The 22381-nt window shown below is 42.4% G+C and overlaps 1 protein-coding gene and 1 long non-coding RNA gene across 7 annotated transcripts in view; one reads left to right on the top strand and one right to left on the bottom strand.

Annotated features, from left to right (window-relative positions):
• PDE5A (phosphodiesterase 5A) overlaps window positions 1–4804 on the bottom strand; it is a 150905-nt gene extending 146101 nt beyond the window's left edge. For 3 of the 6 annotated variants that reach the window (XM_044946063.2, XM_044946066.2, XM_044946064.2), the window contains exons 1-2: window positions 4416–4804; window positions 3857–4003 (exon numbers count right to left, since the gene is read on the bottom strand). In XM_044946063.2, the coding sequence (XP_044801998.1) occupies window positions 3857–4003; window positions 4416–4537 (269 nt within the window). In that variant the 5' untranslated portion in view covers window positions 4538–4804. Of the gene's footprint in view, window positions 1–2995 lie in introns of all 6 variants that reach the window. The other 3 variants (XM_044946065.2, XM_006067660.4, XM_025290632.3) reach the window with 3 other exon arrangements.
• A 433-nt stretch (window positions 4805–5237) lies between these two features.
• Window positions 5238–22069, top strand: LOC112582652. The gene is made up of 2 exons (XR_006552390.2): window positions 5238–5342; window positions 21275–22069. It is a non-coding gene; the product is annotated as an uncharacterized LOC112582652 (long non-coding RNA).
• Window positions 22070–22381: the final 312 nt, after the last annotated feature.

Here is a 22381-nt window from a genome sequence, read left to right as displayed (position 1 = left end):
ATATATTTATTTTGAGATATTTATGACTAACTGCCACTGCATTGGGTTCTACCACAGTTTTAGGAATCTTGTATTGGGGGCTTTAAAAATGGAACTAAATAGAAAACCTTGAGAACATTAGTGACAGAACAGCGATGAGAAGCATCATTTCAGGGGCTCCTGCAGATTCTTCCAGATTCAATCACATCCAAATTCAATCCACATGAGAACTTTTAGGGCACTAAAAAGTGCCTTAGAGCTGGCTATAAGGACCCTGGTTATAAGCAATACAAGGATAAAAGGACATTATCACACCAGAATTACCATAATAAAAATATTAGAAATAATATCAAAGCCCGACTAAGTCAATACCCACAGGATTTTATTGTCTTCAACCTTAATGACTACTTAACAAAAAATGTTTAACAAAATGTTTGTCTGAAAATTGTGAAAAGGTTATATTCCTATATGATATAGAAATAATCATTTTAAAGAGTGAATAGCAATATTTATTTTACACCCATCATCTGACTTTAAGAAAAATATTTTGCAAATAATAATTACAGTTTCAAGAGATGAAAAAATAATATTAAAAACAAACAAACAAGAAAGAATCCTAAACAGTGAACCTGGAACACCAACTGATTCACCACAGCTTTGCAGCGTTAAATAAAGTCTATCATAGAAAACTGTATGGGAGTGTAAAACTGCTGTTTATGGACTTTGATCCAAGAAGTCATAAAAAGTTGCCCTCATTTAATATCTCCTATTTCCAGTATGTGCCAAATAGTCTGCGTTTGCCTAGTACAAAACAAAGTACTAGTCAATCATATTACCTCCTCAATACTAAATAAGATAAAACACTGCCCACAATCACGGAGCTGGTAAGTAACTATTGAAAGGTAAATTATTCTAATATGCTGTCAAGAATAACAACAGCTGTTAAAGTGGCATTAGCACCAGAAAGGCTTCATCTGCAAAGGCGGGAGCACGTAAGCCCTTAATGAACACGGTATCTCAAACCTGTAGGACTGCAAAGTTTTCTACAACAGCAAGGGTGGGAGTTTTCCATAGGTTTTAGTTTCTAGTCGCAAACTAATTTTTATGCCAATAGATTATGTTGTAAATTGTTCAACTGACGCTCTCAAATCCACTTAACCAGGTTTTGATTGCTAAAAACCATTTATTTGTGTGCTGCACGCTCTGGCTTTTAAGTAGGTGTTTAGCTCTGTATTGAAAGATAATTATAGAAAACAATGCAATATAGCAGCAATAATTGCTTTCCAGGTCAATCAAAATTCACAGGTGTTTAAACGAGACTTTAGGAGTGCCAGAACCTTCCTTCTATTCAATGACTACTATTGGGTGCAGACCATTCAGTCTGGGAAGAGAACAGAGACGCATCCATAAATGTCAAACAATTAAATCAAATAAGGAGGAAACAGTTCTACCAATAAGCCTGTCTACAGATGCAGATGGCCAATCTAAGTAAATCCAAATTTATTTTAAATAAACATGCAAACTGCCCCTACAAAACTATTCTATTTCACAAGTTTCCTGAATTACAACAGTATTCATTTTATACATAAAAAATTTGAGAAAGAGGGGGAGCAAAGTAACACGAGCTTCTTGTTAAACACACACACACACACACACACACACACACACACAACTTAGCTGTAAAGTTAGTGTCGGCAATAAGAGTTTACCACAACCGTGTGAATCACACGGTGTTTAGCAGGTTGGCATTTTTATGTCCAACCTCTCATTCTTAAAATTTTAAGTCTCCAGTTAACGCTATCAAATATAAGCCCAAACTGGAATATTGTTTCTAGAAAAAATTATGGCTACACACAAGACTCAGATTATATTCTTCACACTGACAACTTTCAGCACTTTATAATTCCTAAAGCTGAGGGCCTGCACTATTCTTGAATATCTTCACTTTCGTTTTCCAACTTCTACTCAACATAAACTCTTCTCTCAAGATTAGATATACACACACACACATCACAGAATGTGTTCAACCTACTCTCAACATCAATTGTAATATAAAAACTCCAGATGATCTAAATTTTACACTAAGTAGTGTAATTTTGAGAATTGAGATTTTAATCCTATGCTACTTCGGAGGAAAAAAAAATGTGAAAAGAAATGTAACTTAATTCATTTATTAGGAAAAAAATATTACTCTTCAAGTTTTGGCAGGTTCCCAAAGTGAAGTGTTCTTATGTATGAGTTAAAAGCTACCGCCAAACACGCCCAAGTTTGTGTTTTTAAAGGGAGAGGAGAGAAAACAAAGAAAAGGACATCAACGCTGATTTTTAAATAAATACTTTCGTTCGTTCTTAATAATATGCCTAAGGCACATCTCTAAAGAACATCCCCCCACACACTTAAAAGATCAGCCCAGTTCTCCTGTCCAGTCTCTTCTGCGCTGTAATTCATTAAGGGTGGAAGTGTGCAAACGGTGAAAGGAATCCGGGGACAGACAGCCTCGGAGGAGGCGACCTCTAGAAACTGTCGGCCTCCAGCAATGGATCATTCCAGGCCTAGAAGGTCTTGGTGCTCACCCCAAACGCGCAGAAAAGTGCCCTTCGGAAAGAAACCACTTTTATTCAGGGTTTATCCTCTGGTCACTCCAGATTAAATACTGTGATAGAAGACGAAAGCGACGGAGAAGAGGATTTTAAAAGGAAGGCGGAGTAATTAAACAGAAGAGATAAGGTTTGTCCCGAAACCTTCGCCTCTGTTAAAAACCCCCAAAGTCATCAAACCGATAGCAACCCTGAACGTTCGCTGGGAGAAACGGGAGTTAAAAAGACTCAGTTAACTAAGATTTCAAAAATATTACATCTGCAGGAATGTAAAGGAAGACAAAAATGTCAAAGAACGCATTTTCAATAAAGCATCTCCCAGCCAGTGTGACCCGGGTGCCACCACCCAGCACAGCACCCGGCCCCACCGCGCCCCCCGGGAAAACTGGGAAAGACTGGGGCAGTGCTGAAGGAAGTACCTTGTTTTGTCTCCAAAAGGCAACATAGCAAACGAGGGGAGTTGGAGGTGCACACCAGGCGGCCTCGGCGGACCCTGGACTGCAGGAGGCGTCGGGGGCGACGACTCGCCCAGGTGAGGCGGGTCGCTCGAAGCCGGCTTCCCTACGGTCCCCGCCGTCGCGCCGCCGCCCGCTCGCCCCGCGCCGCGCCGCCCCCTGGCGGGGAGCGCCAGGCCGGACCGCGGCGGTGCGCCGGAGGGTGGGAGTCCGGCGGCCAGCCCCGGCCGGCTCCTCCACCATCACCGCCCCGAGCGTGCCTCCCTCCCGCCCGAGGCGGCCAGCGCCGGCTGCCCGAAGGCCGCTGCCCCGAGCCGGCGACGGCGAAGTCCGGGCCCCTTCTCCAAAGGAGTGCGCCTGGGAGTCAGCACCCGTCCGCGCGCAGCAGCCTCGCCCTCGCTGCGGCTTCGCATCAACTCTCCGGCTTCCGGGCACCCTCCCGCCTCCCACTCTTCGTTCCACCCTCCTAGCCCCTCGGCTTCAGCCTGGATGCCTCTCCAATTCTCCCGCGGGCGCTTCCCACGCGCGCCTCGACTGTCCGCTGCGCAGCCTCCTCCCCAAGCACAGGCTCCCTTCTCCCCACCCTCCGCAGCAGCCGCCCCGGCGCTTGGCTCCGGACCAGGAAGACTGGCCTCCGGGGTCGCCTCGGGCCGCGCGGGACCTGCCACCCCCCCGGGGTCAGCTCTCCGCCGTCCTTTGTGTGCGCGCCGCCAGCCCCTCCACGGAGCGCCTTCCACGCCGCCGCCTTGCGCGCAAACGCGAAGGAAAGGAAGAGCGCGGGACAACCAGGGGACTGGGAGGGGGGCAAAAGACGACAGCACTCACTCTGGGAAGGTTCCGGCATGGTGCTGCCTTTGGGTGCTTCTCGGTCTCGCCCCTACCCCGGCTTCTCCGCCCCGCCAGGGCCGGGGCAAAGGGGGACGGGGGAGGAGCGGAGCCACGGGGACCGCGTTGGAAATGGTGCTTCCGGAGCTGCAGGGAAGGGGGTCAAGCACTGTTTTGGTTTCGCTAAGGAGAGTTAGGGGAACCAGGAGGCTAGAGAAAGGCCCGTGAGAACAAATATATGGAAATAATCTTGCTCCCAGGGACTACCAGGGCTGCCGGCGTGTGGAGGGGGTGGGGGTGGGGGTTCGGCACATACATTTTTGTATTTGAACTTTTGTGAGCAAGTTGGATCGGATCCGACGCTTGGGTTTTTCGACTGCACTCGCCTTAAAAGTCGAGGTCTCTACACCGTAAGATCATGGCCCAACTTCAAAAGCAAAGGGCCTGAGAGTGGAGACTGCTTAATGCTTAAAGAAGGGGAGCATTCAATAGAGGAGAGAGAGAAACCCCAGGTCACGCTCCATGCCCCGGCCGGGGCTTCCGCGGCTCCTCTTCTTACCTGGTGCCTTTCCTAACAAAGTAAGAGAAGGTAAAGTCCCAGTGATCGTCCAGCCACGCTTCGACCGAGTCCTGGTCCCATTGCCGTTGCGGCCGCGCGGAGCCGGGGCCGGCCCTCTCCATGATCAGCGCGGCGTGTCTCTGTGGTCAGCTGGTGCTGGTTTTCCACTCCAGCTGGGGTCCCTCCCTCGGAGGAGCAGAACTCGCCTCGAGACCCTCCCCCCTTCGCCCTGCTTCAGTCGGGCAGGCTTTCGGCGGAGCTGCTCAGTCGCCGGGCCAGCCTCCTGCCGCGCCCCGCCTCTCCAGGTCCTCACCGTTTCCAGGTGCGGAGGGCGGGGGGGGTGGGGGTGGGGTGCCGCAGCCCCGCGCCTTCCCCGGGGTGTGTCTGAGACTGGCTCTGGAAGTCTCTCTAGTCTCTAGATTCCGGGGCGGCCAGGGCGGCGACTGGCGAGCTCTCCGGAAGCCTAGTGGCCAGGACTAGAAAGGAGGCCGTGCGGCCGCTGGGGTGCGCTGCATGCCAAGCCGGCTCCGGAGGAGCGCGCAAAGGTGACGGTGGATGTGTTCGCTGAGCGTCCCTCTCTAGGCAAGGAAAGGTCACGCTGTGGAGACCCAGCCCAAACCCAGAGAGCTGTAGCTGGGGAAATTTTCGCCCGAAAATGAGAGGTGCTGGTAGCCCGCGCTCTTTTCCCCGGGCCTGGGAGAACAATGACTGTCCTGCCTCACTTTCCGCCAGATCAGCGCGTGGGTCTGGGAGGAGCTGGGACCCACCTCCCACGAAGCCCTGACGGCGCAACGGCTCAGGGCGCCCCAGCCAAGGGACCACATCTGGGGTGACGAGATCTGGGACGTGAGTCACCAAAATAGATTTAACAGTCCTGGTGGGTAACTTCTAACAGAGCCATTCCTGTGATTAACGTTAATAACCATAGTAAGTATAAATTAACTGCCTTCACAAGAAAGGCTTAATTTGCATTAAGCCCCCTTTCCTAACTGGAAAAAGATAAAGGTAAATTGAGATACAATAATCACCATGGTTTGTGTATGAAATCACAAATCTCCATACAAGTAGGTTAACTTGATCTACGGGGCAGTCCCCAGGTACCGTGCAGAGCAGCCAGTTAGCCCAGTTTTTAATTCTTCATTTATATTGAACTGGAGTTAAAGTACACATACCACGAAAAATGTATCCGTTTAAAAGGACTCAGCATTCCTACCCTGTTTTGTCGTTATCCTCATCATGCTTTGATAGGGCTTCCCTTGTGGCTCAGCTGGTAAAAAAAAAAAAAAAACTGCCTGTAACTGCGGCTGGGTTCGATCCCTGGGTTGGGGTGTTCCCCCGGAGAAGGGAGAGGCTACCCACTCCAGTGTTCTGGCCTGGAGAATTCCCTGGACTGTATAGTCTGCTGCTGCTGCTAAGTCGCTTCAGTCGTGTCCGACTCTGTGCGACCCCAGAGACGGCTCCGCCGTTCCTGGGATTCTCTAGGCAAGAACGCTGGAGTGGGTCGCCATTTCCTTCTCCAATGCATGCAAGTGAAAAGTGAACGTGAAGTCGCTCAGTCGTGTCCCACTCTTCGCGACCCCATGGACTGCAGTCTACCAGGCTCCTCCGCCCATGGGATTTTTCCAGGCAAGAGTACTGGAGCGGGTTGCCTTTGCCTTCTCCGCTGTATAGTCTACGGGGCTGCAAAGAGTCAGACAGGACTGAGCGACTTTCACTTCACTTCTATCATGCTTCACAAAAAAGAATTGGGAGTCTTCCCTTGCTTTATTCTCATCCCCATCTCCCTGCGGTTTTAATATGGTATTTTGCAATGACCTAATTTTTTTGGCAGAATTAAACTGGAGCTGTGTGTTTCACAACGTGTGAACGACACCATTAGCAGTGATATACCAAAAGTGATTTAGCTGACATACTTTTAACAAACTCCTTTCCAAATATTCTTGGCAAGAATGTAAGACATTACTCACTACATAGAAACACGTAATTAAACAGATAATATGAGAACTTTAAGAAATGTCTTCCAGTCCCCCAGTGCAATGGTTTATACTTCCTTCATTAAATGATTGTCCTTTTGTCATTTCCGTTTCTTTGAAACTTCACTGCTGTATGCCAGTAGCCACAAACCAGTAAAAAGCAAGCAAAGGAGTATGAACTAATACATGATAAGTTATATCAGATTTTAAAATGAGGATGATCTTCTAATTTCTTACTATGATAGTGATTATAGCGCTCATGACCTAAAGACCATCTCCTCAGTGCTCAATTTTTCTCTGTGGAAGGTCATGCATTTCTCCTCTCAGGAGGTCAATTATATTTTAAAATTCTACTTCCAACTAAGGATGGAGTGAATTTTTGGCTTAAAATGCTTGCTTTGGTTGGCTACCATGATTAAATAAACAGGCATTATCCAAATGTCCCTTTTCTCTCCCAACCTGAAAGGGTTAAATTATCAGAAACCAGGAAGGCGTCTAAAAAAAATTGTGCAAGAAAAACAATCCCTGGACTCTCCCATCAGTGAGTCTCAATTCTGTGTGGTATAGATGTTGGGTGGGGGTTACTGTGAAGGGATGGGATGAGGCATTTCAAACTGTTCTAGTCTCTAGAAAACTCAGAACAGTACCTCTTGTAACTTTAAAGTACTTAAAGTTAAGAATATTTTGAATTGGCCTCACCCTGGCATCTTGTTCTCTGGCTTCTTTTATTCTTTATCCCAGTTTCCTCCATTTTTTTTTTTTTAACATACATTCTTTCTAACTTATTGGTATGGATTGCTCTAAGCATATCAAATCTTGTTTTAGAATAAGTTGAAGGATGAGTAATAATAAACATTACGAGGAAATAACTTGGAAGGTGAGGTAAATGCTACTTAAAACAACAACAACAAAAAATGCAATGACCTAACAGACAAGCCCTCCAACCTGTTATATTCTCATTGTACTAGGAAAAAACTCAAATCTCTAACATGGCTTACAAGGTTCTGTATGACTTTTACTCATTTCTGTTGCTAAAGGTTTTGTTCATACAACTAGAAAAAACAAATAAAACCGTGGATGATCAAATTCCTTTTCCAAAAGAGAACACAGATTATGAAAGTCATGACATCTTTCCTGCCTTGTTTTTTTTTTTTTTTTCAAATACTACATAGTATCTTCTTTTTTCTTACAGCAAACATATATTCTAAGCTTGAGAAAATTGAGTCAATATATTAGCACATATAATAGGATCTAGGTCCCTCATTGTTGAAGGGGAAGCCTAGAAGGTACATTGTGATGTTGAAATGGAATTGGAGGTTAAAAATTAAATGTGTGTGTGTGTGTGTGTGTGTGTGTGTGTGTGTGCATGATGTGGGGAAATCCCACATGACAAGGAAATGCAGGCAGCTTTTAAGAGCTGTGGGCAGCCTGCAGCTGATAGCCTACAAGGAGCTCCAGCCACCAAGAAAATTAATTTTTTGGTATTATAACTGTAAGATTAAGAACTAAAGTGAGCTCAAAAGCAGATATTTCCCCAGTCACGCCTCAAATGAGACCACAACCACAATTCCAGCCAATAAACTGATTGCACCCTTATGAGATGCTAAGCAGTAGACATCTTCATAACCAACATCTTAATAACACTGAGTCCTATATCTATTAATGTATGTATTTATCCATTTACTTCAATCTTTTAAAATTTCTCCCAGCAGTGTCTTGAAGTTTTTAGTGTACATGTCTTACATGTATTTTGTTAAACTTATTTCAATATATATCCCACTGTCACTGAGAAATACTAGAAGCAATGATATTCATGTGTCAGAGTACACTTAGTCCTAGATTTTGGCTTAAAAATATGTTTCTTCACTTTAAAAGAAACCAAGAGTCTCTGTAGAAGATTCCAGGTCTGTGACAGGGAAAGCGCAAAATATACCTGGAAAATATTGTTTTGACAGAATGTAAGAAAGACTTAAACATAATGCCAGCATATCAGAACAGAGGACTTCCAAAGTCTAATACAAGTCTGAAACAATTAGAATATCAAAATACGTATTGATATATATTGACATATACTGATAGTAACAAATTTTAAACCATTGACTAAAATAAGAAACTGTGATTCCATACTGATATAAATAAATAACTAGATAAGCAAATAAACAGAAGAGAAAGGAATGTTCCTTACAATAGAATGTCAACAAAATGAATATAAAAGGAATCATGTAATTACAAAATCATTGAAAATAAGTTGTTAGTCACTCAGCCACCTCCGACTCTTTGCGACCCCATGGACTATAGCCCACCAGGCTCCTCTGTCCATAGAATTCTCCAGGCAAGAATACTGGAGTGGGTAGCCATTCCCTTCTCCAGGCGATCTTCTTGACCTAGGCGTTGAACCTGGGTTTTCTGTATAGCAGACGGATTCTTTTACTGTCTGAGCCACTAGGGAAGCCCAGAAAAATCACTAATGGTCATTAGAATTAACTGATGAGAGTGTGATGATGGGTGGGATATTTACATAGCTTGAAGTATCACCTGGCAGGTTTCTTATTAGTTACCATGGGCAAATAGTATCTTTACAACAAAGAGACTCTAACCAAGTGATTCATTATCACTTCAGATCAGATCAGATCAGATCAGTCGCTCAGTCGTGTCCGACTCTTTGCGACCCCATGAATCGCATCACGCCAGGCCTCCCTGTCCCTCACCAACTCCTGGAGTTCACCCAGACTCACGTCCATCGAGTCAGTGATGCCATCCAGCCATCTCATCCTCTGTCGTCCCCTTCTCCTCCTGTCCCCAATCCCTCCCAGCATCAGAGTCTTTTCCAATGAGTCAACTCTTTGCATGAGGTGGCCAAAGTACTGGAGTTTCAGCTTGAGCATCATTCCTTCCAAAGAAATCCCAGGGCTGATCTCCTTCAGAATGGCTTGGTTGGGTCTCCTTGCAGTCCAAGGGACTCTCAAGAGTCTTCTCCAACACCACAGTTCAAAAGCATCAATTCTTCGGCACTCAGCCTTCTTCATAGTCCAACTCTCACATCCGTACATGACCACAGGAAAAACCATAGCCTTGACTAGACGGACCTTTGTTGGCAAAGTAATGTCTCTGCTTTTATTGGGACAAACCAATAGTATACACATTTAATAGAACATACTGAGGAGGATACAACATTATATTTATGTCATTACTGTCAAAATTGTGAATCTAATCATGAGGATGAGATTGATTGATTTCCATACAAACATACCTAGATTGAGGGACATTCTGCAAAATAACTCGCCTGCATGCTTCAAAGATTTTAAGGTCAAGAAAGGTAAAGACTGAGCTGTAGTTATCCATTGCTATGGAATGATATTACCACAATATTAGTGGCTTAAAGCAACACACATTCATTATCTCTGTTTCTGTGAATTAGGAGTCTAGGTTGGTTGAGCTGGGCACTCTGCTCAGGGGTGTCTCACAAGGGAATCAAGGTGCTGGCCAGATCTACAGTCTCATCTGAGGCTCAACTGGAGAAGGATCCTCTTCTAAGATTACTCAGACTGTTGGCAGAATTAACTTTCTTGGGATTACAGAACTGAGAAATTCTTTCTCTTGCTGGATGCTGGCTGAAACTTTTACAGGTCACTGGCTGAAGGCCCCTCTCTGGTTCTCAAAGCCACTTTCAGTGCCTTGCCACGTGGAGCTTTCCAACGTGGCCACTTGTTTCCTCAGAACCAGCAAGGGAGACAGCCTCCAACAAGAAGGGCAGTTTTTTAATAATGTCATCCAAACTGTCACAGACGCATCATCACATGCATACCTTTGCCATATTGTTTGTTGGAAGTGTGGGCAAAAGAACACGTTGCCTGCCGTTTCAGTAAACAGCGAATGTTGCCTGCCATCAAGCCTTCAGCCACTGCAGCTGTCCCAACCGTGTGCCCAGAGGGGAATATAGGACGGAGACACACAGGATACTAGTCTAGATAGTTAAGATGCATATCTAAAAGGACTAATTTCTATGACCCCAGACTCTAGCATCTTCCCATACACAGAAAAGCACTAAAATCATTCATTTCAGATGGCTGTGTGTGTGTATGATTAGCAGTAATATTTTGATGTTTGACAACATGGTTTTTGTTTTGTTTTTCAGCAAAGACTCTTTCATGCTCTGGCTCCTCCCTTATCTCCTTGGAATAGTCCCTCAGAGCTATTTGAGAGGATGCGTCCTAGGCTACGGGCTTCTGTAGTGGCTCTGATGGTAAAGAATCTGCCTGCAAAGCAGAAGACAGGTTCGATCCTTGGGTCAGGAAGATCCCTTGGAGAAGGGAATGACAACCCACTCCAGCATTCTTGCCTGGAGAATTCCAGGAACAGAGGAGCCTGGTGGACTACAGTCCATGGGGTCATAAAGAGTTGGGGACAACTGAGTGACTAACATTTTCACTTTTCATCCTAGCTATAGTCCTTAGTAAGGCCAATGAATAAAATATAATTCTCAACTTTTAGGTTGTACTTTTTTTTTTAGTAGAAAGAAACAAATTAAGGTTTTGCCCTTGACCATACCAGGGTGTAAATAGAGGAGGAAGGGATCATGGAGGCTACCTCAAGAATCCACCTAGAATAATATTGTAGAATAAGGTATAGTGATTGGGACATAACATGTGTTCAGTAGCTATTTGTTGGGTCAATTTAAACAGAAATGTGGGCTTTTTAAAGAGTATTTGGCAGTTGTTTTTGTTCAGTCATTAAGTCTTTGTGACTGTGGACCGCAGCACACCAGGCTCTTCTGTCCTCCACTCTCTCCCAGACTTTGTTCAAATTCCTGTCCATTGCGTCAGTGATGCTATCTAATCATCTCATCCTCTGCTGCCCCCTTCTCCTTTTGCCTTCAGTCTTTCCCAGCATCAGGGTCTTTTCCAAGGAGTCAGCTTTTTGCATCAGGTTGCCAAAGTATTGGAGCTTCAGCTTCAGCGTCAGTACTTCCATTGAAGATTCAGGACTGATTTCCTTTAGGATTGATTTCCTTGGTTTGATTGGTTTGATTTCCTTGCAGTCCATAGGACTCTCAAGAGTCTTCTCCAGCACCACAATTCCAATGCATCAATTCTTTGGCACTCAGCCTTCTTTATGGTCCAACTCTCACATCTGTGCATGACTACTGGAAAAAACAGTTTTGACTATACGGACCTTTGTCAGCAAAGTGATGTCTCTGCTTTGTAAAATGTTGTCTAGGTTTGTCATAGCTTTCCTTCCAAGGAGCAAGTGTCTTTTAATTTCACGGCTGCAGTCACTATCCACATTGATTTTGGAGCCCAATAAAATAAAATCTGTCATTGCTTCCACTTTTCCCCTTTTGTTTCCCCCTTTTATGAAGTGATGGAACTGGATTCCATGGTCTTAGTTTTTTGAATGTTGAGTTTTAAGGCAGCTTTTTCACTCTCCTCTTTCACCATTGTCAAGAGGCTCTTTAGTTCCTCTTCACTTTCTGTCATAAGGGTGGTATCATCTGCATATCTGAAGCTGTTGATACTTCTCCCAGCCATCTTGATTCCAGCTTGTGATTCATCAAGCCTGGCAGTTGTATGATGCTTATTTAACTGCATATAAGTTAAATAAGCAGGGTGACAATATACAGTCTGGTCATACTCGTTTCCTAATTTTGAACCAGTCCATGTCTGGTTCCAACTGTTGCTTCTTCACCTGCATACAAGTTTCTCAGGAGGCAGGTAAGGTGGTCTGGTATTCCCATCTCTTTAGGAATTTTCCACAGTTTTCTGTGATCCACACAGTCAAAGGCTTTGGTGTAGTCAATGAAGCAGAAATACATGTTTTTCCTGGAATTCCCTTGGTTTCTCCATGATGCAATGAATGTTGAGAATTTTATCTCTGGTTCCTCGGCCTTTTCTAAATCCATCTTGTACATTTTGAGATTCTCGATTCATGTACTGCTGAAGCCTAGCTTGAAGGATTTTGAGTATAAGCTTGCTAGCATGTGAGATGAGTGTAATTATATGGTAGTTTGAACATTCTTTGGCATTGCCCTTCTTTTGGAATGGAGAGGCGTTCCATTGGGATTGGAATGAAAACTTATTTTTTCCAGTCCTGTGGCCACTGCTGAGTCTTCAAATTTGTTGAGATATTGAATGCCACACTTAACAGCATCATCTTTTAGAATTTTGAAGTGAAGTGAAGTCTCTCAGTCATGTCCGACACTTGGCGACCCCATGGACCGTAGCCTACCATGCTCCTCCGTCCTTGGGATTTTCCAGGCAAGAGTACTGGAGTGTGTTGCCATTTCCTTCTCCAGAGGATCTTCCCAACCCAGAATTGGGAAGATTTAAAATTTTAAATAGCTTTAAATTTTCACTCAACTTTGATACTGCCTATGGCAGTACTTTTGCTTATTGGATATATGTAAATATGTCAGCAACTGATCTTTGGGAAAGGTTTATTTCTTTTAGTGGTCTGTGGAAGTCTTATCACTCGTCACAAGATCATCCTTTATTTTTAGCAGCACTAGGCTCATGTGATCTAGCAGTTCTCTACAGAGAGCATTGGAGTACATATTTCAAGGTGTCACATGGTAGGGATCAGCTTAATATTTTAACTGCATAAATTTAAATCAAACCATAATTATGAATTTCAAAGACAGAACCAACCTATGAATAATAAGACCGTGTTATGGTGCAGTGCAATGATTTCAATCAGTACACAGCATTTTCCCTCCAAATCAAACATAGGGTTTTTTACCTAAGTCTCTTGAAGCAGCCAAGAATTCTATTTGATATATAAAGGCTGATCTGTGTGAAGAGACATTACACAGTGCATGGCGAGCAGCTGTTCTTCCCATCAAGGAAGGTCACAATGAAAGGAAATGGACTTACATTCAAACAGGAGAGATTCTGGACAGATACTAGACACACGTTCCTGACAAAGGGATGCAGCACAGATGGATTCAGGATGAAAAACAACTGTGGAATTTCCCCCTAGCAACTTTTACAAATGAGGTGGACAACCATCTGTTGGTAACGCTTTGAAGTCCTGTCTCAGGGCAGATCAACCTCAGGAACTCCTGAGGCTTCTCACTACCCTTTCACCTGCATCTGCAGAAGATATTAAACAGAAGAACGGTGGTGTTTTAATTGATCAGTATAATAGGCACCATTCACAGAAACATGAAATAACCTAAAACACCTATACCCAGAACAAACCTATGCTCCTTTCATCCACTTTCCTGTTAAAGAAAAGATTTCATTCTCTAGAGAAAATATCTTGTGCTAGTCAGAATGGCTAAAAATAAAATAATTAGTTTAGAAAGAAATAGCAAGGAGTGAAACACTTTTAAAAGTCAACTGCATCTGGGTGTGACACACTTAACTAAAAACCAGTTTAAAAGTAGGTCATTTAAAAATAGACTCTTTAAAGGTTAAAGGAACAAAAATGTGTATGTTTAAATGTAAATCAAGAGATATAGTTTTGTTGATCTTGATTCCAGCCTAGAGAATCATTTGTCTTTTCTTTGTAAGTTACAGACTAAAATTTTTTTTAGGTGATGCTCAGTCTCATTTAAAACATCTCAGATGACTGCATAGACATCATTATGAAACCTGCTGCTGCTGCTGCTAAGTCACTTCAGTCGTGTCCGACTCTGTGCGACCCCATAGACGGCAGCCCACCAGGCTCCCCCGTCCCTGGCATTCTCCAGGCAAGAACACTGGAGTGGGTTGCCATTTCCTTCTCCAATTATGAAGCCTGCCTTTTTCCAAATACGTAAGGAAAGTGTGATATAATTATAATGCCACAGAAAAAAAAAAAAAAAAAAAGAACCTCATGACCAGAGATAATTTTCATCTCTTAAGAGTAGCTTTTGGATAACTTGTTTGACTCAACTCTGAAAACAAAAGTCAACATTTTATAATTTAATAAAATCAACTAAAACTCAAAAAAGACCCAAAGTATTAGGGACACTTATGCAAAATTCTTCATTCAATTTTGCTACATGCCTTGAAAATAATACATGTTTTAAATAAACAAAGGCTGTATGGAGATGAAGCCAGAAGTTCATTCTTTTCACAGTGACTCAATTTTCCCATTCACTTCTTATAGGGAAATGAACAATATGTTGAAAGTAGGTAATGTACAACATTCTAGTCTGGAAGTTCCAGGATAAAATTCCAGCTATGCTTACATAAAACGTTGTCTTTAAATAATGGCACTTCCAAGAACAGTAATCAATAAATCAGTTGAAAGAAGGAACTGCTCTATGGAACAGGCCCTGCCTGATTCCTTCAGTTCATTTGTTTTCATTCTTCTCCGTCAGTGGAATCACTGAGGTGGTGCATATATTGGAAGTATTGTGCAATACTAGTCTGAGAACGTGAAAAAACATTTCTATAATGTCTTAAAACTCTAGAATTGATCAATGTAAGTTATTGTCTCTTTGCCATAGTTACCTTGGAAAGCCTTATGTTTTTATAAACTGTGTTGCCATTGCTTGAAACATTTTGGGAAATTTCTCTTTGAATTGCTTTCAGAGTCTGCATTTGACTTTTTGCATCTCTTCAGTAGTGACAATATTTTGGTTTGTAGATTTCATGCTGAGAGTGATTTTTTTTTGGGGGGGTATATTTTAAAGAGCCCAAAGTTACTTCACCTATGGTCCGTTGGGAAATATGAGGTTTTTTTTTTTTTTTTTTTTTGTAAAATGGTTACAAGGTTATGAGACTGATTTTTATAGTCTAGATTAGAAGTGTTGGAGAAGACTCTTGAGAGTCCCTTGGACTGCAAGGAGATCCAACCAGGCCATCTGAAGGAGATCAGCCCTGGGATTTCTTTGGAAGGAATGATGCTCAAGCTGAAACTCCAGTACTTTGGCCACCTCATGCAAAGAGTTGACTCATTGGAAAAGACTCTGATGCTGGGAGGGATTGGGGGCAAGAGGAGGAGGGGACGACAGAGGATGAGATGGCTGGATGGCATCACTGACTCAATGGATGTGAGTCTCCGTGAACTCCGGGAGTTGGTGATGGACAGACAGGGAGGTCTGGCGTGCTGCAATTCATGGGGTCGCAAAGAGTAGGACACAACTGAGCAACTGATCTGATCTGATTATCCTGTTTGTCAGCTATGTGACTGCCCAACACCTCAGTTCCTTTATTTGTAACAAGAGTAACAATGGTTCACATAGACTTGTTCTATTAAGTGATATAATAAATACACCATAGTAGTCAGAGTGCCCAGCACACAGTTAAACAGTTCTCACCTAGAGAATAACTCCATGAAGGGATTTCTAGACCTCTCCTTTCTATTAAACTCTCAACCCATCAATTCAGATCCAGCACATCCTTCAAAACTGACTCCAAATCCATTCTCTGAAGTCACCTTTTTTGTGTAAATAATTCATTTGTAATTTTCTCTTTTTCCAAGCAGTCATGGAGTCCTCAAGACTGATCTTTCATCATGACTCTTAAATCTTTTTCTCCAACCCACTTCCTGTCTTCAATCCTTGAAGCCATGCCTTCTCCATGCTACAGGAAGAGTGATCTTTCTGAAGTGTTAGCCTGATGGAGTCACTTCCCTCTTAAAACATGTCAGTGTCTCCCCATTATCCTCTGGTAGAGGATAATCTTCTCAGTAGGACATAGAAAGCTATTTGTGATCTGAAGTTGGTTTACTGCAGAAACTCAATGCCTCATTTCTTTAAATGTAGCATATTCTCATGTTCCTAGGATTTTGCATGAGGCTGAAATTTGTTCTCTTTTGCTTCTGGCTAATTCCTACTATTTCCTCTGGATTTATTTTAGACATTTAGTGCTCCAGGAAGCTCAACACTCTCAGGCCCTCTAAGGGCCCCACTTCCCACACAAGGTTTATTTATGTATACCTCATAAGTAATCTCATAACACCTGCTCAGCCATTGCACTGTATTTTTACCCTTTATTTGAAATTTATTTACAGGTACTGTGTCTTAGTCATACCAATCTTAGTTACACCCTCCAGGACCCTGTGTTCATATTTGTATCCCTAGGAACATCATGTGCTCAGTTGTTCAGTTGTGTCTGACTCTTTGCGACCCCATGAACTGTAGCCAGGCTCCTCTGTCCATGGGATTATCCTGGAAGAACACTGGAGTGGGTTGCCATTTCCTCCTCCAGGGAACATAATAGGGCTCAGTAATCATTTATAGAATGAATGAATGAATGAATAATGTTTCTGACGTCTTATTTACTGTTCTTGTGACTCATTAACAATTTTTATTGCTATTAAGATTTTATAAAAACTTTCAAATGTTTGCTCTCACACCTGCCCTCTCTGCCTTGGAAAAATCCAAATAGTTGCATTGAATCTACCTCAACCTCTCACTTAATGTGGATCTTTAAGGATCTTCTTAAAGGATCATCTCAGAAGGGTCTTCTGAGTAAGCAAATAAGACACACAATCAGAGCTGCCAAACAGAGCTGTGACTTTCTTGAGGCGTTTGTCTACTCTGGACATTATATTCTATATTTACTACTTTTTTTTTTTTTTTTTTTTTTAATTCCTGATGTCTGTAAGCTTCATAAGGTTGAGTTTGCTTCGTTCACCACTGGGTCATCAGGTCCCACAATACTATCTGGCACATACTGGGTCTTTAATTTTAAGTAAAGTATTGAATACCAGATTACAAGATCCTTGAGAACAGTAAATTGTGTATGTTCCACATCATAACCTAAAATGTCATATAGTATGTGATTGATAGATATATGTTCATGTATTTTTTTGTTGTAGTTGATGATAAAAAATAACAGGGTGCCTCTTGAGGCAGACAGTACCTGTAGGTATCCTTTGAGGGGGAAAATTAAAAATTAAGTGAGCACTTCCAACCTGTGAGAAAGAGGGCAGACAGTTTCTTTGAATCAGATCTGCTAAAAATCGCATGGAGTATTGCCTGTAGTTATGTACAAGTGGTATAGGAAGGTTTCCCCTAAAGGGGGAACCTGGGACCCCTTGAGCAAAGAAAGATTCCTAGGATGGAGTTAGATTAATTTGCATAAGGAACTTGGAACTTCTGAAAGAGATGAACTAAAATGTATATCTGAATCACCTGAGATTTAGCCCTGGGAGGCAGCCAGGGGTGGCGGGGGTTGGTGGAGACTGTGGCAAGCTGAGTCAGGATGTCCCTGATCTAGGTACAGAGGCAGAGAAGAGCACTGGGCTCCTCCTGAGGAAAATTCATCTGCCGAAAGGGCAGAGGTGGTTTCACCTCAAAGTTACGGAAGCATACCGCATCGTTCACTTACAGGACACCTTCTGAGTCTGAGTGAGTCCTAGCAATGTGGTCACATTGTTGCAACTACTTAACTGCTGACATTGAGCGAATGACTGTTTCCACCCAACATTTCCTCCTCAGACTCTTCAGTAAGATCACTGGAGTGACTGAAGGCATTTGGGGGATTCAGCTAAGAGGAAGTTGAGTTAGGAATACATTTAGTCTGGTTTAAGGGGGATATCTTTATGTGGTTCAAAGTCAGTTCATTTTTTAAACAATTAATTTGTATTGGAGTATAGTTAGTTGAGCCAACTCTGGGAAATAGTGAAGGACAGGGAAGTCTGGCGTGCTGCAGCCCACGGCAGGGTCGCAAGGAGTTGGACATGACTGAGCAACTAAACAACAGCAACAAAGAGCTGCTTTACAATATTGTGTTAGTCTCTGCTGTACGGCAGAGTGAGTCAGCTATTTGTATACATATATCCCCTCTTTTGGGGATTTCCTTCCCATCTAGGTCACCACCGAGTACTGAGTCGAGTTCCCTGTGCTATACAGTAGGTCCTCATTCATTATTTATCTGTTTTATACATAGTAGTGTGATATGGCGATCCCAGCTCATCCCACCCTCTCACCCCCCAAGCCTGGTGTCCATACATTTGTTCTCTACATCTGTGTCTCTATTTCTGCTTTGCGAATAAGTTCTTCTGTATCATCTTTCTAGATTCTACATATAATCGATATTATGTTTGTTTTTCTTTTTCTGTCCTTTCCTTTTTATTGTTGAGTTTTTGCTAGCTGCCCTGATGTAGGAATGACTTATAAGAATATCCCTACCACCCATTCTTCAGAATCACCTAATCCCAGGACAAGAAAGGTCAGACATCCTGTCAAGATATGAATGTGCCTATGTCACCTGTCACTAGAATTAGGTGGATAATTCTAGAGTAAAAAGACTCCGATTTGGAGAATCAGGAAAACTGTGAAGAAACAGTTTAAAATGAAACTGTGAGATGTTTTAAAATTACTGGACAGCAAAAAATTCTGGAAGGTATAGAAGGAAAATGCTACTTTACTAGCCTTTGCTGAAAAAGGTATTAACTATTTGATTCTGGAGACAAACCAAAAAGAAAAGGATGTAGGGTATGGTTTCCAGGGCCTTCACCTGATACTCTACCATTCCCTACCCTCCATCATTTTTTTAAACAGAGCTTCATGGTGGCAGAGGACATGGTGCCTGACGTTGCTGGACTCCTGGGGGTGCAAGTGCGCTGTACCCCGAGTTTCAGTATGCAAGCACAACAGACTAACATGTGGCCAGTGGCCCTGTGTAAGGATAATCTGTCAAGATATCCCAATGGTGGGATTCCAACTGGAAGTAAGTCTATTTTTTCCTGTAGGTGGGAAATAGACTACCAGAAATTGAGGATGTGTAGGTGATGAAATTCTAGCCCAAACCAAAGAACACTGTTGGGTATGAATGCAGATTAAGAATGAAAGGTACAACAATAGGAAATACAGATGTAGGTAATGAAGGGCTTATATGGTTCCCTCCTCTTGGTGATTCCTATGTTCTCCTGTATAACCATAGCACAGTGTTTGGAAGTCCTAAAATAAATATTTGAAGATTAGGAGAGGCACTGGGTATCTTCTGTTTGTTCCTCTGGCTCTTCTGTTCCCCAGAGGGCTGGCTTATAAGGACTGTATAAACAAGTTCCTTTGGAGGCAAGAATATATACGGTGGAGAAAAGACAGCTCTTCAATAAGTGATGCTGGGAAAACTGGACAGCTACGTGTCAAAGAACGAAATCAGAACATTCTCTAACACCATGTACAAAGTTAAATTCAAAGTGGATCAAAGATCTAAATATAAGACCGGATACTATAAAACTCCGGAAAACTCAGGCAGGACACTGACATAAATTTCAACAATACCTTTTTGGAACCATCTCCTAGAGGAATGGAAATAAAAACAAAAATAAACAAATGGGACCTAATTTAACTTAAAAGCTTTTGCACAGTAAATGAAACCATGAACAAAATGAAAAGATAACCTAAAGAATGGGAGAAAATATTTGCAAACAATATAATCAATAAAGGATTAATATCAAACATATATAAATGGCTCAATATATAAAAAAAAGGACAACACAATAAAAAATGGGCAGAAGATCTATATAGACATTTCTCCAAATAAGACATACAGATGGGCAACAGGCACATGAAAATATGCTCAACATTGCTAATTGTTAGAGAAACGCAAATCAGACCTACAATGAGGTATATTACCTCACACTGGTCAGAATGACCGTCATCAAAAAGTCTACAAATAATAAATACTGGAGACAGTGTGGAGAAAAAGGAACCCTCCTACACTGTTGGTAGGAATGTAAATTGGTGCAGCCAGTATGAAGGACAGTATGGAATTTCCTGAAAAAACTAAAAATAAAGTTACCATCAATTCAGTTCAGTTCAGTCGCTCAGTCGTGTCCGACTCTTCACAACCCCATGAATCGCAGCACGCCAGGCCTCCCTGTCCATCACCAACTCCCGGAGTTCACTCAGACTCACGTCCATCGAGTCAGTGATGCCATCCAGCCATCTCATCCTCTGTTGTCCCCTTCTCCTCCTGCCCCCAATCCCTTCCAGCAGCAGAGCCTTTTCCAATGAGTCAACTCTTTGCACGAGGTGGCCAAAGTACTGGAGTTTCAGCTTGAGCATCATTCCTTCCAAAGAAATCCCAGGGCTGATCATATGATCCTGCAATTCCACTCCTGGACATAAATCCAGAGAAAACTATAATTCAAAAAGATGCATACACTCCAATGTTCACTGCAGCACTCCTTACAATAGCCAATACATGGAAGCAACCCAAATATCCATTGACATTGGAATGGATAAAGAAGATGTGGTATACTTATACAATGGAATACTACTCAGCCATAAAAAGAATGAAATTGGCAGCAACATGGATGGACCTAGAGATTTTCATACTAAGTGAAGTCAGTCAGACAGAGAAAGACAAATATCATATGATGTCATATATATCTGGAGTCTAAAAAAGTGATAAAACTGAACTTATTTACAAAAGAGAGACTGACAGACATAGAAAACAAATTCATAGTTTCCAAAGGGGAAATGGGGAGGGAGAGATAAATTAAGAGTTTGGGATTAGTACAGATACACTGCTGTATATAACATAAATAACCAACAAGGTCCTACTGTATGGCACAGGGAACTATATTCAATATTTTGTAATCACCTATAAGGCAAAAGACTCTGAAAAAGAATATATATGTGTATATATATGAACTGAATCACTTTTTACTGTACACCTGAAATGAATACATTGTAAATCAACTATTGTTCAATTTAAAAATATGAATATAAAAACATATTAACCAATATAATATATAATATGTGATTATAAAAGTATAATAATATAGATTTGTAAAGTTTCTCATTTTATTAAATTTTAGCAGGATTAAAAATAACAAGTTCCTTTGCCCTCTGGCCTTTGGTTGTCTTGGTTAATAGGGAGGATCAGCAAGAGATGGCAGGCCAGGAGGAAAATGAGCTCAGAATCTTTAAGAAACCTGCTATGGTAAACTAAACATGATGCCATTTTTTTTTTTTTTTTCTTTTTGCTGTTGAAGGGTGAAGTCTAATTCCTATCTCCCCTGTAATCAGGACTGGCCTAAGTAACTTGCTTGAACAACTGAATGCAGTAGAAGTGACATTTTGAGGCTTCTGAGGCTAGATCATCACAAGCAGACTTACAGACCCCGCTGCTTCAGTCTCTTGGAGAACTCACTCTTGGAGTTCTGAGCTGTCTTGTAAGTAAGAGGTCAATTACACTGAGACTTCCCTGCTGGAAGGACCCACAGGGAGAGAGCATGGAGAGAGTGATGCTGGCCACCCGCTAGCCGTTCCAGCCCTCTGAGGCAGATATGTGAGTGAGGACAAGGTCTTGGAGGACATGGCAGTCCCAGCAGATATCTCGTGAAGAAGAACCAAAGGAGCCAGCCAACGGCTTTACTGAGGCCCCAGATATATATGACCCCTGTTGTGCTGGCTCAGACAGCTCCAGCTGCTCCAATCACCCCAGCCGAGGCTCCAGGATTTTGTGAAGCAAGAATAATCTTACATCCCTGCTGTGCCCTGCCAGAACTAGTGACCCACAAAACTGTGAGCACAGTATGTGATTATCGTTTCACAGCAATAAACAACCAAACACCTGGTAACCTCCTAGCTGGGTGAGCCCTGATAGACTCTGTCCCTCTGCCAAAGACTCTTCAAGACAGCCTCTCCATAGAACCACTCTCGCTTTACAGCCTGCAGGAGGGAATGACTCCCCGCCATCATGCACTGTACTATCTTTTGTTATGGGCTTTTGAAAATCTTGTCCACCTTTCAAAGTAAAGTCCCCTAACTAAATTCTCCTGAATCACCTAGTTTGAGAGTGTTATCTGTTTCTTGTCAGGATCTTGGCTTATAAACCAGACTTGATATATATATATACACATCTCAAGATTTATTAAAGAGCAGAGGAGAAAGCTACAGTCTATGTAAGGAGGTTCAAAATTATGCTTTAGAAAGCCACAAATTAACAAAACAGCACATGTACATACTTATATCAGGTAATTAGCATGTTACCCTTAATGAAATGTTTTAGAATACTTTAGAAGAGACTAGGTGTTTAAGACTATCCTTAAGGTTTTCTGGATTCATTGAGTCTTACTCATTCTTTTGCTTTCTGTGGA

This window comes from Bubalus bubalis, chromosome 7, assembly GCF_019923935.1.
Source record: "Bubalus bubalis isolate 160015118507 breed Murrah chromosome 7, NDDB_SH_1, whole genome shotgun sequence".
Lineage (NCBI taxonomy): Eukaryota > Metazoa > Chordata > Mammalia > Artiodactyla > Bovidae > Bubalus > Bubalus bubalis.
Note: the sequence above shows the minus strand (reverse complement) of the source record. Positions and strands in the feature narration are given on the sequence as shown.